Genomic DNA, 23,394 nt, shown 5'->3' with positions numbered 1-23,394 from the left:
CTGAAGGTTCACATTTCTACCTTGTCGGTGTGGTTTCAGCTAAAAATTGTATCCCTGACGTTCATACATTCACTCTGGCTTATTACGGATCCAGCCTCCCTATGTCCCACCTGTGGCTCCATGGGATCTGTATGTTGTTCTTCATGCCCTTGAAGAGTCTCCGTTTGAACCTCTTGAGTCTGTGGACCTTAAATGCCTTACGCTTAAGGTCATTTTTCTGTTGGCTATTGCCGCTTCTAGGAAGGTGTCAGACTTAGGCGCTTTGTCCTGTCGTCCACCCTTTCTGATTTTTCACCGTGACTGGGCAGTTCTTAGAACTCGCCCTGGTTATCTACCTAAGGTGGTGTCATCTTTCCACCTTCACCAAGAGATTGTGGTTACGGCATTTATCTCTCCTGGCTTGTCCTCCAAAGAGCGGTCTTTCGATGTGGTACGGGCTCTCCATATATATGTAGAAAGAACTGCCTCTATCAGGAGGTCAGATTCTCTTTTTGTACTTTTTTGGTTTTCACAAACGTAGCTGGCCTGCGAATAAGCAGACCATGGCCAGATAGATTAGAATGGCGATTGCACAAGCTTATGCGCCGGATGGACTCCCAGCTCCTGCTTCTATCAATGCCCATTCTACTTGGTCCGCTGAACAATTGTGCAAGGCGGCTACGTGGTCATCAGTGAACACATTCATCAGGTTCTATGCCTTTGATACCTCCGCCTCCCAGGTAAGACTTACCATGGTTAAATCTTTCTGTGAGGTACATTGGATTCCACAGGGCGCCCACCCTGACACAATTAGCTTCTTTGGGTTTGTATGGCATTAGCCGCTAGTCCCTTATCCTGTCGTGAGAATGTGGGTCTATGTGACTAACACTACTGTCTCTCTTACCTGCTACTGCGTTGGACTGGTTAACGAATCTGAGCTCCAGTGCCTGGAGGCGGGGCTATAGAGGAGGCAGTGCAGTGCATCCTGGGTACAGTCAAAGCTTTAGCCTGTTGGTGCTTCAGCTCAAGATCCAATTCTACACCCCCGATGTTATTGCCTGTGGAATCCAGTGTACCTCACAGAAAGAGATTTAACAATGGTAAGTCTTACCATAAATCTCCTTTTCACTTACCAGTGACTTATTGTGCATTGCCTTAATTTGTTATGCTGAATGGCATATACCCACAATACTACTCTGTACTCATTGATGAATACTCAATAAACCATTTTGTTGATGTAAGCATTTACCATCACCTAGGGACCTTTATCTCCGAATGGGAAGATGGCGCAAAGGTTTGCGAGTCGTTTTTGGGAGGTGACGAATCTACATATAAAGTAGTCGCAGATCAGATGGTTTCCCTGGCACAATTCTTTCACTTTGATGGATGGTTGGTGAACATTGAAAATGTACTTAGTGTAAGTAACCAATCTTTCCTGTTTCCCTCACTCGCCTTATCATCCTATGTCTTGTGTGTTTAACATAGCACGTATTACATGTCCCTAATCCTTTGTCATGCATTTTTCACATCTAGCCGCTTGCAGTGTCCCGCGTCCCCTTGTTCCTCTCCTATTTAACAGAAAGGTTGCATTCACAAGTCCCGGGTGGCCAGATCCTTTGGTATGACAGTGTGGTCCACAGTGGAGAGTTGCGATGGCAGAATGAACTTAATGATGAGAATAGGTAATTTTCATCCTGTTCAATTAAGTTTAACTTTATTAAAATACTTTAAGATTATCGTTAGATGTCTCTGCCACCATGAGAAATTGATACTTTCTTCTAGTTAATCCCAGACACAACAATGTAACAATATAAGGATTGCTGTTTTATTTATCTGCATAATAATATTTTTGACTTATTTTATTTGTGACCTGCTTTAGAAACGGTAATCGCATAAACAGACTGCATCACATTCCCACATTATTCCATAATTGCATAGCTGTCATCCTGCAAAGTTCATCATATTTTTATTTTATTTCTTTTTATTCTATTTGGTTTACTGAAAATCATGTTTCTCAGTGGTATAAGCTGTTTTTGCCAGGTTTCTTTGTTCATGTGTAATTTCTGATATGCATGTACAGTAACTCAATGCACAGTTTTCTTGTAGTATAGGTTGGTGCTTAATATATGAATGGTTTGTTAAATAGTGTCTGCATGCATTTCAGAAATGGAGATGCAGGGGCCGTAGTTACAGATGTAGCACTGTTCACCTTGCACATAATCACCTGTCATGTGCGTACATGTTGCAGCAGCGATAATGTGCACTGTGCTGCGACTAGTCACAGCATTCATACGCAGGCTCTCATATCGTGGCAAATGATTTGCTTTTGCTTCAGCTCGTTTGCAGGATGAACAGTGTCACATCTGTAATTCTGACTGCATCACACTCAAAACCTCTAGAGGTGCAAGCAGCAATGTAATTGCTGCCTCTGGGTTAATAACAAGCCTCTAATTGGAGATATCCTGGCACCTTACCTCAGAGAACAGACCCTGTGACACAACCTGCTTCCAATTGAATATGCCCCTAGAGTAATGGGTTTAATGTTTTGTATGGTGTGGTAAGGAAGGTTAATTCTTGGTTTCTGATCATTTAGAATGATGTATTGTGTGATGTGGTTGCAACTTTTTTTGGGGGGCTAATCAATTAGCCTATGTTTTTCCGGGAAAAACACATAGAATCTGTGAAAAGTCATGAACCTACAGTATGTGTATTTGCGACAGTGTTTGGGGGGAAAAAAATGCCTGGTTATTAGGGATTTGATTTTTGCCTACCTGAGGCAGGGGAAACAAAGTCCCCGATAAGTGTGTCTACTTCAGGGCTAATTGAATGCAAAGCCTCTTAAGGGACCATTTCGGGTTCCTTGTCAGTGAGCATGTACATGCTAGCCGATGTGCTGTGACCTACCTAGTGCCAGGATTGGTTTGGAACGAAGGAGACTTGCCCTGTTTTGATACCGCCAAGTGTTGATCCTGTGAATGCTTGAGGCTACCATCTTTATAGGAATAATTGTTCCAACAATAAATCTCATATTAAAATTGACCAGATCTCATCAAAAATAAATAAATAATTATAGATTCTAGAGTCTAACGGCTTTTCCAGCTTTCTCTTTCTGTATTAGACCTGTGTCCTGTGTGTCAAATATGTCTTCTATCTCCATAGACAGTTTTTTAATGCATGTGATGGAATATTCACAAACTACAATTGGAAAGAGGAGCACTTGCAGCGAATGTCAGTAGAGCCACGTAGGACAGATATTTATGTTGGAGTGGACATCTTCGCTCGGGGAGACGTTGTGGGGGGAAAGTTTGAAACCTTCAAGGTATATTTGTGTATTCTTGTCTTATTATGCTATTAAGCTGCTTTTGCCATTTATAGTGCAATAACCCCCTCTTAATTCCTACATGGGCGTTTTCCCATTTTCTATGGATACCTCATCCTTTACAAGTATATCATCTTATTGGTATACTTGCTACATCTAGCCTACTGTAGCTAGTGTAGCCATTTCCGTGATCTGAAATTGTATTTTGCTTTAGTCATTGCAGATGATCCGGCAGTATGGCTTCTCTGTTGCTCTTTTTGCTCCTGGCTGGGTGTATGAGTGTTTCAACAAGGAGCAATTCCTGGAGAATCAACACAGGTAAGAGCTTAATGCACCACCTATGTATATTTGAGACCATTTTCTTTAAATAATATATATTTTAAACTATTAAGTTCTAAAGGAGAAATGTCTAAATAGATGCATTATGTTCCCCAGGAAGCAAAATTAAGTTACCTACTAAGGGGGAGTTTATTTCTGTAGAAAAAAAAACAAAAAAAAAGTTTAGTTCATAGTGTATAAAATAGCTTTGATTAAGGAATTCTAGTCGATAAAGTAATGTGTCCCCCACATAAAGGGATACTCGACCTTTCATCCTGCCATTACAAAAGACCTTTACAGAGTGGAGTTGTAAATTAGAATGGTTAAGGGCTAGGTGACCAATCCTGGTAATGAGGGTAACCCTGGATAGAAGAACTGGACTTAATAGTTGTGAGTACAAAGATTTTGAGGCTCTGTGCAACAACTTTATCCATTTTATGAAATTGTGCCAAAAGCTAAATGACGGACCAAAAATACCCTTCATCCTTTATTATCAGATTAGTGTGCAGCCCTCTGATGTTGAGGCCACTGATAGTGGACAGCATAATAACACTTTGGACACCCCTGAATATTTTTCAGAATTACTTTATTATATGGAAAGGACAGTAATTAAAACAATTTGGAAAAGGAAGTTTGAGTTCTAGGAATTGCAAAAGTCAACTGGCTTATGTTTTAAAATCTAATATTGGCGCCTAATTTAAAGGAAGGGGATGCCCCATCTTAAAATCCCATTATGGGGTATATTCAATAACTGTTGGAAAGCTGCCGTCTTGTTGGAAAGACTGCAGCTTCCGACAGTTTTAGGTCGGAAGGGGTTCCGACCTATTCATTAGGGCCCCATTTATTCCGACAAGTCGGGAAACCTGGCTTGTCGGAACGCACGCTGATTTGGCGGCTGAACATGCATTGTCGGAAGCGGGCCAAACCCGACAGGTTTTAGCCCCGTTTCCGACAATTTAAATCCGACTTTAAAAAAAGTCGGATTGAGATAAGTGAGCAGAAGACTGGGGAGAGCGGGGACCCAGCGGCAGCGTCCACGCGGCTCCAGCAAGCGACGTCCCGCTTGATGGAGATGGGTGGACGCAGCCGTGAGCCTCCTGATTGTGTTTGAAAGAAGACGCATTTGCGATTTCAAACACGCATGGAGAACTGTATAGAAATGTAGTGAGCATTCCTGGGAGGTGACATGGAAATGGCTGAGCGCAAGCATGAAGATGTTCTGTGTCATAGGAGTGTTATGGAAGTGTCATGGGTGTGTCAGTGAAAGTGGTTGCGTACACACAAGTTCAACCGCCCACATAAAGAAACTGCACCCGCCATAGGGCTAGTGCAAGTTCCGATGGTGTGACGGTTTGTACAGGCACTGACAGTGGGCGGCTCAGTACTTGCACATTCATACTCACAGATGTACACCAGGGGAGGACTCTGTAGACATTTGAATAGTGGCAGATGGGCGACTTCATCCACCTCTGAATCGTCCCCTTAATGTTTTCCATATAAAACCGCTATAGTTATGGACACTAGGGCCGGGGGATATATTTTGTCCTGTGGGAGGCTATTTGGTAGCAGACACCGTCCGTAACATTTATGGGCCCTACACACTGGTCGATACCAGTGAAAGATAGGAACGATCTCGTTCATATCTTTCAGTGTGTAGGCACCAGCGATGAACGATGCGCGGCCCCGCGCATCGTTCATCGCTGGTGCCTACACGGCTCGTTTAAACATGCAGGCCAATGTGGACAATCTTGTCCATATTAGCATGCACTGCTATGGAGCCGGGTGACCACACCCCCCACCCCCGCCGCTGGGTCGCCCGCCGGCCGTATCGGCTGCGGGTCGGCAAGTGTGTAGGGCCCATTATTTGTAGGTCAGTGATAGAACCAAAGGATGCGCTCAGCAATAAGTTTGCTGGATCAAGTGAAAATTTTATGCTGGCAATTAGATGTATAATTTTATGCCCGTAATCCAGGATTTTTGTGCATGTCCCTCAGATATGTCCAGAAGTAAGATGCTTTGTCCATATTATAGAATTGGTGGCATTTACATGTAAAAGGCTATGTACTAAATCTGTTCCCATAAAAACATAATTATACATGTGGTTGGTTGTGCAGATTTTAAATCATGTAAGTGAGCATATACACATAGGGGTATATGCAATTGCGGTCGAATTCCTGAAATTGTCGAATTCCGGGAATTTTTCGCCCAAAAAAAAAAATCGTCAATGCAATTCAGTGCTTTCCGTCAAAAAAACGGACTTTCAAAATTCGACTTTTTGAAATTCGACACTTGTCAAATTCGATTTTTCTGCAATGATACAAGTGCTGCAATTCGACCAAAGTGTATTCAATTCAAGTTTGGAAATTCGACAACGGTGCTTTTAGACAGTAAATTCGTCATTTTCAATCCGCCACACTTTGGAGGGTGAAACCAATAAAAAAAAATTAAAACATGTTTTTTTTGGTGCTTTTTTTTTTTGGTAATAGCATATCTATTTATATTAGAAGGGATTAGGTACTTGGTTTGTCTTTTTTGGAGGCACAAGTATTATTTATATATTTTTAAAAATATATATTATTTTTTTTTATAGCTGGAATGGTAAAATCTAGGAAAAAAATGGCGTGGGGTCCCCCCTCCAAAGCATAACCAGCCTCGGGCTCTTCGAGCTGGTCCTGGTTCTAAAAATGCGGGGGAAAATTTGACAGGGGATCCCCCGTATTTTTAAAACCAGCACCGTGCTCTGCGCCTGGTGCTGGTGCAAAAAATACGGGGGACAAAAAGAGTAGGGGTCCCCCGTATTTTTTACACCAGCATCGGGCTCCACTAGCTGGACAGATAATGCCACAGCCGGGGGTCACTTTTATACAGTGTCCTGCGGCCGTGGCATTAAATATCCAACTAGTCACCCCTGGCCGGGGTACCCTGGGGGAGTGGGGACCCCTTCAATCAAGGGGTCCCCCCCCAGCCACCCAAGGGCCAGGGGTGAAGCCCGAGGCTGTCCCCCCCCCCCCCCCCCCCCCCATCCAAGGGCTGCGGATGGGAGGCTGATAGCCTTGAGAAAAATGTCAGAATATTGTTTTTTCCAGTAGTACTACAAGTCCCAGCAAGCCTCCCCCGCAAGCTGGTACTTGGAGATTTTTTTCCCAGTAGTACTACAGGTACCAGCGGGCCCGTTTTTCTCCCGCATGCTGGTACTTGTGGTTCTCCAAGTACCAGCTTGCGGGGGAGGCTTGCTGGGACTTGTAGTACTACTGGAAAAAACAATATTCTGACATTTTTCTCAAGGCTATCAGCCTCCCATCCGCAGCCCTTGGATGGGGGGGGACAGCCTCGGGCTTCACCCCTGGCCCTTGGGTGGCTGGGGGGGGGACCCCTTGATTGAAGGGGGTCCCCACTCCCCGAGGGTACCCCGGCCAGGGGTGACTAGTTGGATATTTAATGCCACGGCCGCAGGGCACTGTATAAAAGTGACCCCCGGCTGTGGCATTATCTGTCCAGCTAGTGGAGCCCGATGCTGGTGTAAAAAATACGGGGGACCCCTACTCTTTTTGTCCCCCGTATTTTTTGCACCAGGCGCAGAGCCCAGTGCTGGTTTTAAAAATACGGGGGATCCCCTGTCAGTTTTTCCCCCGGATTTTTAGAACCAGGACCAGCTCGAAGAGCCCGAGGCTGGTTATGCTTTGGAGGGGGGACCCCACGCCATTTTTTTCTGGGTTTTTCCCGTTTTTTTAATTTGCGGCAAAATCCACCTGCCGGAATTCACCTGTCGAATTGTGTCGAATTAAACGGCGATAATTTGCTGCGATTCGCCCACAATTGCATATACCCCATAATATTGTGTGAATACATAAAGCATAATTATATACTATTAAATGTATCACCATGTCCGTAATAATCATTCTGTTGCTTTAAATGAATTAAAATAAAATGTCTTTCCCCACGTCAAAGTGTTCACATGAGTCACAATGCAGCTAACAAAGCGGCTTTCCCAGACTCTGACCAATCAGCTCGAAGCCATTTAGTGTTGATTGATAGCATCATGGCTCTGTAAGACGCATGTTCTCATCATGCCACAGGGATTTTTTTTTTTAAATTTATGTATTTCCAGCAAGGCTCTCGCTGATGCTGTTCAGTTGATAAGCTGCCTCATACCTGTGGAATTATCTACATAAGTGCTTTTCATGATCTTTAAGAATCAGTTCATTACTTGGGTGTAGTGTAGTTTGCCTTGCGGCCGGGTACCCGGCAGCCAGCACACCTGTGCCGGGATCCCGACTGCCGGCATGTCGACAGCGGGGCGAGCGCAAATGGGCTCCTTGCGGAATTTCTGCGATCGCCACGCAAACTCTTCCAGCTAATATGTGCTCTGTGGTCGTTGCATATACTGTGAACCAAGGGCCTATTAAGAGAGGATGGGAGTCTACTACGCATGCGCGGATCTCCTGGAATATACCGCCCACATCATGTTCCGATGCAGCGGGGTACACTGGGATTCCACATGGAATATATCGGGGTGAAGAGTTGGCTCTTGATCCGAGGCATCAACAGGCTAAAGCTTTGACTGTTCCCAGGATGCATTGCACCGCCTCCTCTATAACCCCGCCTCTTTGCACTGGAGCTCAGTTTGTAAGTTGTTGTCTGCAGTGCAGTGCAGGTCACTAACAGGTGGCGCTGCGCTAGGCAGCACTGAAGAGAGCTTTTCTAGCTTTTAGACTTCAAGGGCCGCAGCACTATTTGTCATTCTGACATTCTGTGCTGCGGCTCCATCACCTCCCCAGCAACGCTGCATACTCCCGTGACTGGGTTCCCGGGTACTTGCAGCGGAGGCGCACCGGTCATCAGGCACACCACCGCTGCTCTCCTGGATCGCGTGGCTGCGCATCAGGGAGTAGGTAAGAGGGTCCCCCAGGTGAGACCCGCCGGTTAATCGCGGTCCCAGGAGATGGACCGCGCTGCTGGTGTATACACTGTACCGCACAGGGACCCCACTATATTCACCAGGGCAAGGGAGCACATGTCGGATTTACTAAAATCCGTTTGATATAGGCTCCACAGTACCCGGTGGTGAGGACCAGCATAGGGGACAAGGAGCTGTCCTATAGCCCCTCCCCCAGCTCCGGGTGCCATCTACTGCTGGTGTTCCCGCCCTGGAGCTGCATTTCACTCTCCCTCATACCCTGACAGATTTTGGCGCCATCTTCACTACTAGCTGGGCTGATCTCTGGGACTGCAGGGCTCTGTCTCCTCTGTAAAGCCGCCTGCCTCATCAGCGCTGTGCATTTACAGGCACTTAAGTATTCTACATGTCATTTTAGACAGTGTTAGTTAAGAACAAGTGTACTGCTATCTGAATATTTGGTACAAGTATTATGTGATATACATCCAGTATCTACTGTGCATTGTCATATCTATACTCATGCATATTTATATGTAAATTACTAGTCCAGTGCAGTTTTATTGTTTATATGTAATAACTTCTGCATTGTACATATGCCTGTAGCTGTTGTGTGGGATTCCATTCTCCTGTATCACATATTGCTATCACTATCTTCTGTACCCTGAGGGGATAGGTGCGATAGATATAGATAGAGATAGATAGATAGAGATAGAGATAGAGATATAGATATATAGATATATATAATACATACACACACACACACACACACACACACACACACACACACACACACACACACACAAACACACTTTTGTCCGGTGTTTACTGTCGCATAACGGGATTTTTGCAGGTATTGTGTTTGTCTGGCTATATTGTACTATTACGCCCTGAGGCTACATTCCTTATAAAGTCTGCCATACAGGGCGGGAAATCCGCAGATGCTTCTGCATCCTTCAGTACTGGCACCACGGATTTACCTCAGGGGGAAGGTTTAGCTGCTGGTTCAGGCGTTGAGTGCCGTACACCCAGTCAACCTGCAGCACCTGTCGCCAATCAGGACCCACCTTGGGCAGCGTTCTCAAATATAACGGAGTACACTTGTGACACGTCATACGCCCCCTGTGGGACCTCCAGTGCCATTGTAGCCACATATTGTCCCTGTGGTTAATCCGCCCTGGGCGGATACTCTGTCTACCCAATTATAACAATTAAATCAATCCGTGGTTAGACAATTGTCTACTCCACGACCCTCTGGGGCAAAGGGGTCATCTAAAAGGACCATTTCTTCCTCACAATCCACTAATATTTCAGATAATTCTTCCGATGAGGATGGGGAATATACTGATCCGTCAGACACTGATACAGTTGCTTCTGATGAGGAATATACAACCCAGGTTGTTGATCCTGACCTAGTGGAGTCTATTAAGCTAATTCTTCAAATAGATGATGACATTGAGCCTACCATTGCGTCTAAGAAACCTGATAAATTCAAACGTCAGAAGGTTGCTAAGGTAGTCTTACCACATTCTGACCACTTAATTGACATTGGTTGTCGCCAGGAAATAAATTTTCCCTGTCTAAAAAGATGCTAGCTCGTTATCTTATCTCTGCGGAGTTGAGTAACAAGTGGGAAACTCCACAGCCGGTGGACTCTCATGTCGCTCGTCTTGTGATGTCATCTACTCTGCCTGTCACCACTGTCACTTCACCAGAAGGAACCTGACTGATAAGCATGTGAAGGGATGCTTGGAGTTTTACACTGTTACTGGTGCGGTACACAGACCCACTATGGCAGCCTCCTAGGCTGCGAAAGGAATTGAAGCTTGGGTTCAGGCAATTGAGGATGAGCTGCCTCAGGATTTTTCTGACACTGCCAGATAATATCTGTCTTATATTACCACAGCCTCCCACTATATGCAGGAGGTGGCCTCTGATGCCGGTGTAATGGCGGCCAAGGCATCTACTACGTCTATCCTGGCTCGTTGAATTATGTGGTTGAGGTCCTGGAAGATGGACCTGGACTTCAAAAAGACCTTGGAGGTGCTCCCTTTTAAGGGAGCCATCCTATTTGGGGAGGATCTGAATAAGATTGTAACTGACTTGGCTACTGCAAAGACTGCGTATCTCCCAAATACTAATCCTTCTGCTCCGAAGGCTAAGAGTACCACCTTTTGTTCCTTTCGACCTCCAGGGAAAGCAAAGGGTCAGGCGTATCTGCGACAGGCTTGTACTTCCAAAACCACTAAATCTAAATCCTGGGCCGCCCCCGTCAGCCTGCTTCCAAACAAGACAAGCCTGCTGCATGACTGGGCGGGCCTCCCCCTGGGAGACCTCAGGGTGGGAGGCCGACTACTGCAGTTTGCCCAGGCCAGGTTAAAGACCACTTCGGACGTCTGGGTGCGGGAAGTTGTCTCTCACTGGTACGCAATCTCTTTCAAGAGATGTCCCCCTCGCTAGTTCTGCACATCTGTTATCCCGGTGGATCCGTTAAAAGCGCAAGCTCTACACTTGGTTGTACAATCCCTCCTGGACACAGGAGTGGTAGTGCCGGTACCTCGGTCTCAGAGAGGCAGGGGATACTGTTCGACCCTGTTTCTAGTTCCGAAGCCAAATGGGTCCTTCCGGCCTATATTCAACCTCAAATCTTTGAACAAGTATCCAAATTCTGTATGGAAACTGCGCTCTATAGTGCTGGCCATGGAACCCGAAGACTATATGGTATCCCTGGACATACAGAATGCTTACCTGCACATACCTATTGCCATGTCTCATCAGCAATATCTGCGGTTTACTATTGTTAAACTACATTATCAATTCCAGGCACTGCCTTTTGGATTACCCACGGCCCCTAGGATCTTCACCAAGGTCATGGCCGTGATGATGGCTCTTCTTTGGCGTCTGGGAATCAGGATCCTGCCGTATCTGGACAACTTGCTGATCCTGGCGAAATCCCAAGAGGTTCTCCTCGGTCATCTGGAACGAACGGTCCAATTCCTACAATCCCACGGGTGGCTCATCAACTGGAAAAAGTCCTCGCTGGTCCCTGCTCGGAGCGCGGTGCACCTGGGGGCACTACTGGACACACACAACCAACGATTGTTTTGGTCTCCAGAGAAAGTCCTGAAACTTCAGGACAGGATCAGATATTTCCTCTCTCGCCCAAGAGTGTCAATACACTCAGCGATGCAAGTACTAGGCCTCATAGTGTTGGCTTTCAACATGGTGGAGTACGCTCAATTTCATTCCCACCCTCTGCAGAGGTTAATCCTTTCCAAGTGGGACAGCCTGCCGCATCGGATCAGGTCTCAAATGATCTCCTTTTACTCCGGAGGTTCGTCTGTCACTGAGCTGGTGGCTACAGGACCAACAGTTGAGCAGGAGCCGTTCCTTCTGAATCTCCAACTGGGTCCTTCTGACAACGGATGCCAGTCTGCGGGGTTGGGGCTCTGTGTTGGAGCAACACTCTTTCCAGGGTCGGTGGACCAGGGAGGAATCTCTTCTCCTGAGAAACATTCTGAAATTGCATGCAGTGTTCAATGCGTTGACACTAGCCCTGCCTCTAGTACAGAACAGGTCTGTTCAAGTACAATCCGACAACGCCACCAAGGTGGCGTACATAAATCATCAAGGCGGAACTTGAAGCCGCATGGAAATGCTGGAAGTATCAAAAATACTCCGTTGGGTGGAACGCCTTCTGCCAGCAATATCTGCAGTGTTCATTCCCGGGGTCCTCAACAGGAAAGCGGATTTCCTCAGTCGTCGGGACGTTCACGCCGGAGAATGGAGTCTTCATCCGGAAGTCTTTAAACTCCTAGTGGACAAGTGTAGCCTACCAGATGTAGACCTGATGGCATCTCGACACAGTCACATGGTTCCGGTCTTCGGATCAAAGACAAGGGATCCTCGAACGGCGTTCGTGGACGCACTGGCAATTCCATGGAACTTTCGGCTGCCCTATGTGTTCCCTCCAGTGTCTCTCCTGCCCAAGGTACTACGGAAGTTCAAGCAAGAAAGAGGAATGCTACTTCTAGTAGCTCCAGCGTGGCCCAGATGACATTGGTTCTCAGACCTGCAGGGTCTATCGATATAGCGTCCTATTCTGCTTCCTCAACGCCCAGACCTCCTCGTTCAGAGCCCGTGTGTCTATCCAGACCTGCCCAGACTGGCTTTGACGGGTGGCTCTTGAAGCTTCACTCCTGAGGGCCAAAGGATTCTCTGAGGCGGTTATTCAGACTATGTTGAAGGCCCGCAAACCGGCTTCTGCACTGATTTATTACAGGGTCTGGAACTCTTACTTCACCTGGTGTGCTGCAAAGAATTATGATGCCTGTTCGTTCAGATCTTCTAGGCTTTTGGCTTTTCTGCAACAAGGCCTAGATTTGGGCCTTTCTTCTGGCCTCCCTCAAGGTTCATATATCTGCCTTGTCAGTGGGGTTTCAGAGGAAAATTGCGTCTATTCCTGATGTTCATACTTTCACTCAGGGTGGTTTACGGATTTAGCCTCCCTATGTCCCTCCTGTGGCTCCATGGAATCTGTCTGTTGTCTTAAATGCCCTACAAGAGTCTCCATTTGAACCTCTTGAGTCTGTGGATCTTAAATGTCTTACACTTAAGGGCCCTCATTCCGAGTTGTTCGCTCGCTAGCTGCTTTTAGCAGCATTGCACACGCTAAGCCGCCGCCCTCTGGGAGTGTATCTTCGCATAGCAGATTGCGAACGAAAGATTAGCAGAATTGCGAATAGAAATTTCTTAGCAGTTTCTGAGTAGCTCGAGACCTACTCAGCCATTGCGATCAGTTCAGTCAGTTTCGTTCCTGGTTTGACATCACAAACACACCCAGCGTATCTTCAGACACTCCCCCCGTATCTTCAGACACTCCCCCCGTATCTTCAGACACTCCCCCCGTATCTTCAGACACTCCCCCCGTATCTTCAGACACTCCCCCCGTATCTTCAGACACTCCCCCCGTATCTTCAGACACTCCCCCCGTATCTTCAGACACTCCCCCCGTATCTTCAGACACTCCCCCCGTATCTTCAGACACTCCCCCCGTATCTTCAGACACTCCCCCCGTATCTTCAGACACTCCCCCCGTATCTTCAGACACTCCCCCCGTATCTTCAGACACTCCCCCCGTATCTTCAGACACTCCCCCCGTATCTTCAGACACTCCCCCGTTTTTCCCAGAAACGCCAGCGTTTTTTCGCACACTCCCAGAAAACGGCCAGTTTCCGCCCAGAAACACCCACTTCCTGTCAATCACAGTACGATCACCAGAACGATTAAAAATCCTCGTTATGCCGTGAGTAAAATACCTAACTTTTGTGTAAAATAACTAACCGCATGCACTAATCGCAATATAGCGAAAATCGGCAAAGAGCGAACAACTCTGAATGAGGGCCAAAGTCGTGTTTTTACTGGCTATTACCTCTGCTAGGAGGGTGTCTGACTTAGGCGCTATGTCCTGTCGTCCACCCTTTCTGATTTTTCACCGTGACCAGGCAGTTCTTCGAACTCGCCCTGGTTATCTACCTAAGGTGGTGTCATCTTTTCATCTTAACCAAGGGATTGTGGTTCCGGCCTTTATCTCTTCTGGTTTGTCCTCCAAAGAGTGGTCTTTGGATGTGGTACGGGCTCTTGGTATTTACGTAGGGAGGACTGCCTCCCTCAGGAGGTCAGATACGTTTTTTGTACTTTTTTGGTATTCACAAATGTGGCTGGCATGCGAATAAGCAGACCTTGGCCAGAAGGATTAGAATGGTGATTGCACAAGCCTATGCACAGGCTGGTCTTCCAGCTCCTGCTGCTATTAAAGCTCATTCTACTCTGTCTGTTGGACCTTCATGGGCGGTCCGCCGAGGCGCGGCCGCTGAACAATTGTGCAAGGCGGCTATGTGGTCCTCAGTGAACACGTTTATAAGGTTCTATGCCTTTGATACTTCCGCCTCCCAGGATGCTTCCTTTGAACGCCGGGTTCTTGTGCCCGCTAAAGTGCGTCCCCTTCCATGAGGAACTACTTTAGGACATCCCCGATGTATTCCCTGTGGAATCCCAGTGTACCCCGCTGCAGAAAAGGAGATTTATGGTAGACTTACCATGGTTAAATCTTTCGGCGAGGTACACTGGATTCCACGGGGCGCCCACCCTGACGCACTTCCTTCTTTGGGTTTGTATAGTATTAGCCGCTAGTCCCTTCTCCTGTTGAGAATGTGGTTTTATGTGACTAACGTCTACTGTCTTTTACCTGCTACTGCATTGAATTGGTTAATGAAACGGCTCCAGTGCATGGAGGCGGGTTTATAGAGGAAGCGGTGCAATGCATCCTGGGAACAGTCAAAGCTTTAGCCTGTTGGTGACTCTGATCAAGATCCAACTCTACACCCCGATTTATTCCCTATGGAATCCAGTGTACTTCGTAAAAAGAGATTTAACCATGGTAAGTCTACTATAAATCTCCTTTTTCCTGCTGATCCGTGCGGGACTCTGGATAGGGAAGTATACCTTTTCCTAGACCATGGGGACCATGTGCACTGAACAGCCCGCACCCATTACAGATATGCCACTGTTGGGATCTGTGCTTTCAAAAACTAAGAAACTGCCTATTGCCTTTACTTATTTACTTGCAATGTATGGGAAACTGTTTTTAGGACCTGTTTTTTCAGTGGTGTATTATTTAATTATGTACCTTTTTCAAATCCATGAACTGTATGAAATGTTTTGGACAACACTGAATAATATTTGAGGCATTATTGTCTGGAACCATCTAGACCTTATGACCATTTTGTAGCACTTCCCAATAAGAGTGTACTGTGTAAGTGAGGAGCATTGAGCACCTGTTTCCAACAGGGATCTGAGTGACTGCATAATATTATAGCAAAGAGATCTTTGCTATAGTATCCCACCATAGATATGTGTATTCTGTATAGTATCTCCACTGTGGACCGGAATGTTTTGTATAATATCTCCAGCAGAGAGGTCTGAAGGTTCTGTTTAGTATCACCACCTGAGTTCTAGGACTACTGTTTATATTGTCACTGGAGATTGACAATGTAAACAGATTCTGTATAGTATCTCTATCGGAGTTTTGGAAACTGCATAGCACTGGCCCTAGAAATCTGAAGGGTTCTCTATAGCATAGCCATCGCAGTTATGGGGTGCGTTTCTGTATTTCCGCCGCTGCTACAGACCTAGAGGGTTCTGCATTGCATTTAAAGTGCTCTGTGTTGTGTATGGATAATGAAATTGTCCTTTATCATACAGAAGTTACTAGTACAGGTTCTTCATTGGCCGTGTTAAAGCACTTCGCATGGTTTTGGGCACAGCTTTGGTTTAGTGTGTATGGGGGCAAGATCTGGTATGGGTTTTTTTTCCTCAACTCTCACAATATTGACTGGTACATATGACGCAACCAGTCTTGCACACATTGAACATGTGTTGGCACTCACAGGAATTCCTTTTCAGATGATTTTTAAGTAGTTACAGCCATATAAATCACTACAAATAGTTTACGTACTAGAAACAAACAAATTAACTAATTGCAGGACAGTTATATGTAATTCTTACGTGTATAGCCAGTGGCGGAAGTTGTGAGTGGTGGGCACAGGTGCACAAATATACTGTGGGCCCACCTCCCCTGACCCACTCCAAGTTCATAATATGCCACATGCCAGAGGGTGTTGGGGAGAAGCAGTGGGTGGCAGAGGGAGGCACAGAGTGACCGTGAGAGGGCAACAAGAGTACAATCACACAGTCCTGTGCTGTATGGAGAACAGGGGAGATGTAACTTGGTGGTGGTGGGTGTTGAAAGAACAGTGTATTGCTGCACAGACTCTAGTCTTCCTGTCCTCCAAGGACGCCTCATGCCCTAACCCATGATTGCCACCAAGATCATTGAGAGTGTGCAGGGCCATCTTATTTCTTTACTAAATAAGACTGTATAGTGACATAGTGGAAGACAGAAGTATCCTACATACTGTAGCTACAATGAGAAACCTGGTTAACACCTGCCATTAAGCTGTTTCAGCATCCCTGCACAGCTACCCTTTTGCAGTATACACATTTACCATCTGGTGAGCTGCATGAAACCCGGATCCACTCCAGCTCTGCTCCATCACCAGTGTACATGTAACAGTGGGTATGGTTGTACCTGCTATCTATCAGTAAGCCAACTCCACCTGTTAAGTAACTGAACTGTTCTTAGTTTCAGTCACCCATTGGTGTGCCTCTATAACTTTGCAACAGCAACACCTGCACTCCAATCATTTCCAGTAGTGGAACACAGTGGCCACTGTCCTGTCTGTGAGAGGGGGCCCCTCCCCCTGTGCTTTCCTCAGTTTGGCATTCGGTCAGGCAGGCTCTAACAGCGCCAATTACACCGGCCGTAAGCTGCCTTTAATTCACAGACAGATGTGATTCAGAAAGAATTCACAGCTCTTGGAATTAGTGGCAGTACGCGCCTGCGATCAACAATGCTGACAGGCAGCAGGACTCCCCTATCAGTCCTGCTCAGACAAACGGATGCAGCTGCACACACAAGGTCAACCCTGCCTCCCTGAGGTAAGGAGCAGGTTCCTCACTTAGTGGTGACCACCCTGCTCCCTTCACTGAGCCAGATGTCTGATTTTGCTCAAAATGGTTGTGCAGTGACCCAGAGGAAACCTCATTGTTGGTCTTGTTAAGTTTGTTTAACTTACAGGAAGACAAAGCAATACCTTAAATACAGGAATGTTCAGGCCGCTGTGACTGCTAAGCGTGTATGTGTAAACCCCTATGAAATGCGTACACGTTGCGTAAGCACAAAGTAGCTACACGTGCGGCGCAATACACTTTATAACCCCTAACAGGAAAGGAATGCGACACCAATTGTAATGTAATGTTGTGGTCCAACGCAGCAACAAATATTTACTTAAAAGGGTACAACAGAAATACAATAACACAAGAGAAGGAGCTACAACCAATGATACATACGTTTGATCGCCTGCGCCACCCGGTCCTCAGTCAATCTGGAAAGATGACCTTCAGAGAATGTGTGTGACCGGCCAGGTGGCTTGGCTTTTATACAATAGTCCAAAGCATGAAACAAAGGGAACTGTAACCTCTTCATCCATAGGTCAAAGGGCTGGTCATTTACAGTACAGGAGGGGTCATAGGTCGGTTTGAATAGGTGGGTGATGCCTGGTCCAGGTGCACTCGCAGATGTCCTTCACTGGGTTCCCGCCGAATATCAAGAGTACAGTAAATACAGCGAAATATTAATATTACGTTCCTGCGCATATCTATGCGCAGGAGCGTGCTACTTTCTGCAAACTTCCACCGGAATATTGCCCTTGAAATACTGTACAGCTGGATACCAAACACCACCTCCTAACCTAATTCTGTCCCCTCATGTCCTGTAAAGTTGAATCCCTCTGTTATACCTCTGAAGCAAATGTAACTTGCTGGTGTGGTGCGTGTAGGCTATGTGTAAGTTATGCGCTATGTGGATTAAATATCAGATATGACTTTGTGGCTTTTCCATGCGAATGCTACCGTATTTACTCATACCACGCGCTAATACGCAGGACCTCGTGAGCCAATATACGCAACGTGCGAGTATGCGCACGCATGGCAGAACAAGCACCCGCACGGAGGCCACTCTGTGTGGTGTTTGCACGAAATGCGTGTGAGTCTAATATTTTCGACTTCGACAGTCTGTTCGGCAGTGGACCCATTAGTCCACAGGGTCCCTGTGCAGTGCACCTGCTCACCAATGGTAGTTCCGGAATACATATTATTTACCGGCAGGCAGGATGCCGGCTGTTAAAATCCAGACAGCGTCACCCGGTCTGCCAGAATGCCGGCAGCGCTGCGCTCGCAACAGGTTCTAGTCTCACTCTATGGGTGTTGGGTCAATTGGCGGCTATAGATACATACAGGAGAAAAGCCCCTGTGCGCCGGGATTCCTGCCGGCAGCATTGTTGGCTGTCGGGATTCCGGCATCTGTTTCCTGACCATCGGGATCCCGACAGCCGGCAAATTGATTTGCATCCCGTGGTTCCACCGATGTGTATAGCTACAAATCTGCTAAACTAGCTGTAACCCTGTTGAGTTGGAATTAGCTGTAGATATTTGTTAACATACACAATGTTTATTGGTGCCTTTTTGGTAGAAAAGCTTATAACCAATCTAGTAAAGATATTACCCCTGTGCTTACTATTTCCACAGTAGCTGAATAAGTATGTTTCTCTATCATCCATAGGGGACGCCGGAGTTCAGTACCATGGGGTATAGATGGGGTGATCAGGCGAGCCGGCACTTCAAATTTTTTTAATGTTTGTGACTGGCTCCTCCCCCTCTATATTCCTCCCCAGACCAGTTTTAGAAATGTGCCCGGGAGAGCCGATCACTTCCTCTGGAGCTCCAGAGATATATATTTTAATTTTGTATTTTTTATTTCTAACTTTTAACAATTCTACAACAGTCTGGCAGTTTGCCGCTGCCAGTCTGCTACGTGGGAGCTGCCGGGGGATCTCTGTCCCACCCTGCAGGGTTTGGAGCCTGAGTTCTGGCTGCAGGGACATCAATCCCTGGGTGTCTCGCATCCAGCAGTTCACTGCTGACATGGAGCCCCAGCAGCCCGCCGCCACCGGCAGCATGGCTGAAGACGTCTTGGTAAGTATAGCCCGGGGGCCCCGTTAGCGGGGTTCCCGGGTCAATTGGCGGCTATAGATAAATACAGGAGAAAAGGCAATGCCGTGCTCGATTTCTCCTCTGCAGCGGCTCAAGCGCGGCTATCCTGTAGAGAAGAGTGGCAGCACTACAAGGGTTCAAACCTTACTGTGAGCCGATATACAAGTGTTCTGACAGGCAGGGAGGGCGCAACATCTATTGCATACCGATACTGGGGCAGACCTATGCGGGTGGCTGGTAGTGAATCCGCCACAGTACGCTTACATATAAAGAGCACGGCGCTACAAAAAAAAAGTGTTGGCAGTGTCCACTAAGTGGGGCTGTGATAGGTGCGCATTCAAACACTGTACTAGTATGCAATGTAGCGCAGAGACGTCTAAGCACAGGAGCAGAAAAGGCTCTATAAAGGCGGGTGGGGGCTGGTAAGCACAGAGTCCTGGGTTCAAGCCCAGCTCTAGACAGAATAATTTTACTGTAATAAATGTTTCATGAATTCTGGGCCATGGCGCCATTTGCTCCCGCGCTGGGGTCTGCGTTAAACAAGCTGGCAACCCCATATATAGTCTAGGAATGTATATGTTGTATATGTATATATGTATAGCTGTATGTATTTATGTATAGATATATCTATATAGATGCTGGTGTTGTAAGTAGAACATCCCGGGTTCGTATCCCGACATGGTCAAAAATTGTTACACTGATAGTTAAGTGACACTCAGTGTTTCTCACCTCTCTGCCTTTTGACTAGGATCAGGGTAGTATATGTTCTTATCAGTTTAGTATCAGATACCACTCTATCGGGGAGATTTATGTATACAGAAATATATATGTATTGAATGGTTTAAAAAAAATACAAATAGAAAGAGGTGTTACTCTGTCCACTCTACGCCTTGACTTGATATTACACTTTCACCGGTGTAACTATGTCATTTGAATCCAACTCGTATATAAAGATGTCATGTGGTCTCAGATTTGGGTTTTATAAAACTCTATTAATTTTTTTGCAAATACAGCAGGCTGTGCGCTGTACCTGGGAACATTCACTAAAATGTATTCCAGTATGTACCATCTATAATGACCTTTATTTCCCACAGATTCCTACAATCCAGGCATCTGACAGTGTTCCTTTTACTACGGTCAAGTCTGTTTTTCTCCACCCAGCTAAATGTAACTACAATGAACAGCAAAGTATCTGAGGCACATCAGAACCTGATTAGACAGAAATTTGTATAGAAGATAATTCAAGGTATGTTACATCCCTTCCCTTCTGTTCTAGTTTTCGCAAAATTCTGATTCTGTACAGCACAAATAGACGCCTGAGAGGCGTTTCTAGTTCCTGATACGCTCCTGGAGCTCGACATTTCGCTTACAGGCGTAAAGCGGGAGTTTTGCCATTTAAACACATGCAGTGTTTTGAGCGCCCCCTTACAATGGAGCTACCCACTAAAGGAAGCTCACATGGCTGTGGAGAGCAGTTTATTTTTTGGCCCCACTAGCAGGTTTGCCGGTAAGGTTGAGGAGCATCTGGAAGGGAGAAATCTACACTTTGTATCCTACAGGTTAGGGAGAATGTTGACAGAAATGTCTGACAGCGCTCTGCCATCCATTGCTGATTTCCAGTATTCTCCCTTATTTATGGATGGAAGAATACGCTATGGTAGTATTCAGTCTCCTGTCCAGCAAGAAGGTTCATCTGGACCACCTTTTTTTCCAAACATCTAGATAAGTATATTTATATGCAGATGTTTGTATGTATATATCTATGAATTTATGGTAATTGGTATATATGTACAGGTTGTGGGTATGTTCGGTTTCTCTAAGTTGATTCCATCGCCAAATAGTGTTACCTCCCCTCTCAACTGGAAAATCCCGGGGGTAAAGGGGTCTCCCGACTCTTTCACGACTGGGATTAAGGCCTCCACAGTTATGGGTCATATATCTAAATTGCTTACAGGCAAAGGATACTCAAGTTTAAGCTATCTGGCTTCTTTCTGCACCGTCATTCCAGTCGATTGGTGTAAAGGGTCCTGGGCCTTAAGGCACTAATTCAGACTCCAAGCCTTCAGCTAACATACCAATTGTTTACAGTTCAGAATAAACTTATCTGGAATACAAAGTGGTATAGGGTCCGTTTTTAGGTCACAGTCTCGTTTGGACCTGAGGGTTGATATCCCAGTTTGACCTTGGTGTAGGGGGATTTCCTACATGTCTTTAGATTTCTCCTCCTGGTTCCCTTCTGACAGATTCTCCTTTAGTAACTTGGGTTTTTAGTCCTCTGGTAATTTTCCATCTTTTCATGTTTCTCCTGACGCCCCGTGGCTCAGGGGACGTTATTCATGATCAAAGGAGCTGCTCATTTGTGACCTCGACTTATAGGCTTCATCCCTTAGATGGTTGACCAATTACTCTAGGTATATTCTGGAGAGAGATTTGCTTAATGCTTCTGTTTACACACCAGTATTTATGAGAGACGCTTTCCTCGAGTCTCAGTACATACAGAGACTTTAGTCTGAACGTGTAGACTCCATTGGATACTCTCCTTGAGCATAAGGGTTTCTGTTTGCTGGGTCCTCGGCTTAGTCAGTGTTCTCTACTTCCTTCTGGGAGTGTTGGTTGGTCTTAAATAGGACTTTCCCGTTGAGTTTTTTTCCATTTACCTATGGGGTCTACTTTTCACAAGTACTGGATTATTTATTTATTTTTTCTCCTACATGCGGGTCAGAATTCCTCAGTTGTGGATTTTTTCCCAGGTTTTGGTTGTACAACCAATTTGTCTTTCCGGACCAGTATGGGTATTCCCTTAGATTCTACATCGATGTCTTGGACCCAGGACTTCTGGAACGGTGTTGGGTCACATCGTTTCCCTCTTTGAAAGTGGGTTACTTAAGTCCAGTGAGACTATACCCCTGCTGTTGCATACTCTTAGGAGTAAGAATACCAGGATTATTATACTCTACTCTTCTACTGTGGCATACTTATAACTGTAAGGAGTCCACATATTGTGCTATACAAAACTTTCTAAGATCCTCCTCCTTTTTATTTTTTTATTTTAATCTGCTCTAGTGGGGGTGACACCAAAGGAGGCCTTGTCTGCTCCGTGGTTTTGCCAGTTAGCTTGTGTTTTAACTGATTTTCTGCTCATTCCCTGTGTCCTCTTGCAGTGTACACAATATACGCAAGCCTCTGTCTACGGATCTGCTGGTCTTTCTCACGGACAACCCTGATATGTTGCCCCTGCGTTCGGGCTTGTTTTGGCACCTACGTTTGACAGGTTTGCTGTTCAAGGCATGGTGATGCAGTGCGGGGAACTCTGATGGCGCAACATGTTGCATTTCTCGTTTTACACTACATACTCTGCCGTATATGTGGCCGCATACATTCCCATCCTATCGTATGGCATATGTTCCCTGAAGTGCAAAGCAGGTCTCTGACTGCACTCCTTTAAGGTCAAGACTCATTTGTTGCTCTTCCTTATGGCGCATCCTACCGGGCATTCAGCTGTTTGCTTAGGGCGTCGTTGACCTTCAACATTCTGCCTTAGTCCTTCGGATCTCTATTGATCTTGCAGTGTTGTACTGCAGTTTATAGTACTTTCAGGGCCCGATTGTGGCTTTAATCTTTGCTTACACGATGGCTCCACCTGGGTTTTCGTTAATTGCCTGGCCAGATTTGACATGCTGTCTGGTTCGCTGGCAGGGCTGTTGGTACGATATCTGTATCCCATGCGTCTTGGTGGGTCTCTGTATCGGTTGCCTCTGGGTCATCCTTTTGTCACACTCCACAGTTCTCTTGGGGGTTGCTTTGAGTCACGGCTTGACTGCAGTTTTCTGGAATTCTCAGCGCTCTCTCGCCTGTTTGGGAAGCTCTAGGACGTCCCCATGGTACTGAACTCCAGTGTCCTCTATGGATGATAGAGAAAACAGGATTTTGGTACTTACCGATAAATCCCTTCCTCTGAGTCCATGGGGACGCTGGACGCCCACCCTGCGCTGCTCTTTTCTGGTGTTGTGTTTAGCTGCCTGGTTGCCCCTGTGGTTCCGGGTGGCTGGGTATCCTTAGGAACTGTTTGCAAGGTTTCTTTGTGTTTACTGTCAATTTGACTTTTTTGTATGGTTCTGGGTATACATGTATGTGTTTTCTGAGGTTCCTGTTTTACAGATGCTCTTGGCTGTCTTGCTTACGTCCTCCTCTGTTGGTTGGGTTGCAGTCTCTC

At 46.1% G+C, this 23,394-nt stretch overlaps 1 protein-coding gene and 1 pseudogene across 6 annotated transcripts in view; both read left to right on the top strand.

Moving 5' to 3' along the window:
• Positions 1-23,394, top strand: part of ENGASE (endo-beta-N-acetylglucosaminidase) — a 165,870-nt gene that overhangs the window by 69,488 nt on the left and 72,988 nt on the right. For 5 of the 6 annotated variants that reach the window (XM_063960711.1, XM_063960714.1, XM_063960712.1 and 2 more), the window contains 4 exons: positions 1,239-1,396; positions 1,513-1,661; positions 3,139-3,298; positions 3,513-3,616. In XM_063960711.1, the coding sequence (XP_063816781.1) occupies positions 1,239-1,396; positions 1,513-1,661; positions 3,139-3,298; positions 3,513-3,616 (571 nt within the window). The remainder of the gene's footprint in view (positions 1-1,238; positions 1,397-1,512; positions 1,662-3,138; positions 3,299-3,512; positions 3,617-23,394) is intronic. The other variant, XM_063960715.1, reaches the window with a different exon arrangement.
• Positions 19,906-20,081, top strand: LOC134899824 (U2 spliceosomal RNA; annotated as a pseudogene).

This window comes from Pseudophryne corroboree, chromosome 3, assembly GCF_028390025.1.
Source record: "Pseudophryne corroboree isolate aPseCor3 chromosome 3, aPseCor3.hap2, whole genome shotgun sequence".
Classification (NCBI taxonomy): Eukaryota; Metazoa; Chordata; class Amphibia; order Anura; family Myobatrachidae; genus Pseudophryne; species Pseudophryne corroboree.
Note: the sequence above shows the minus strand (reverse complement) of the source record. Positions and strands in the feature narration are given on the sequence as shown.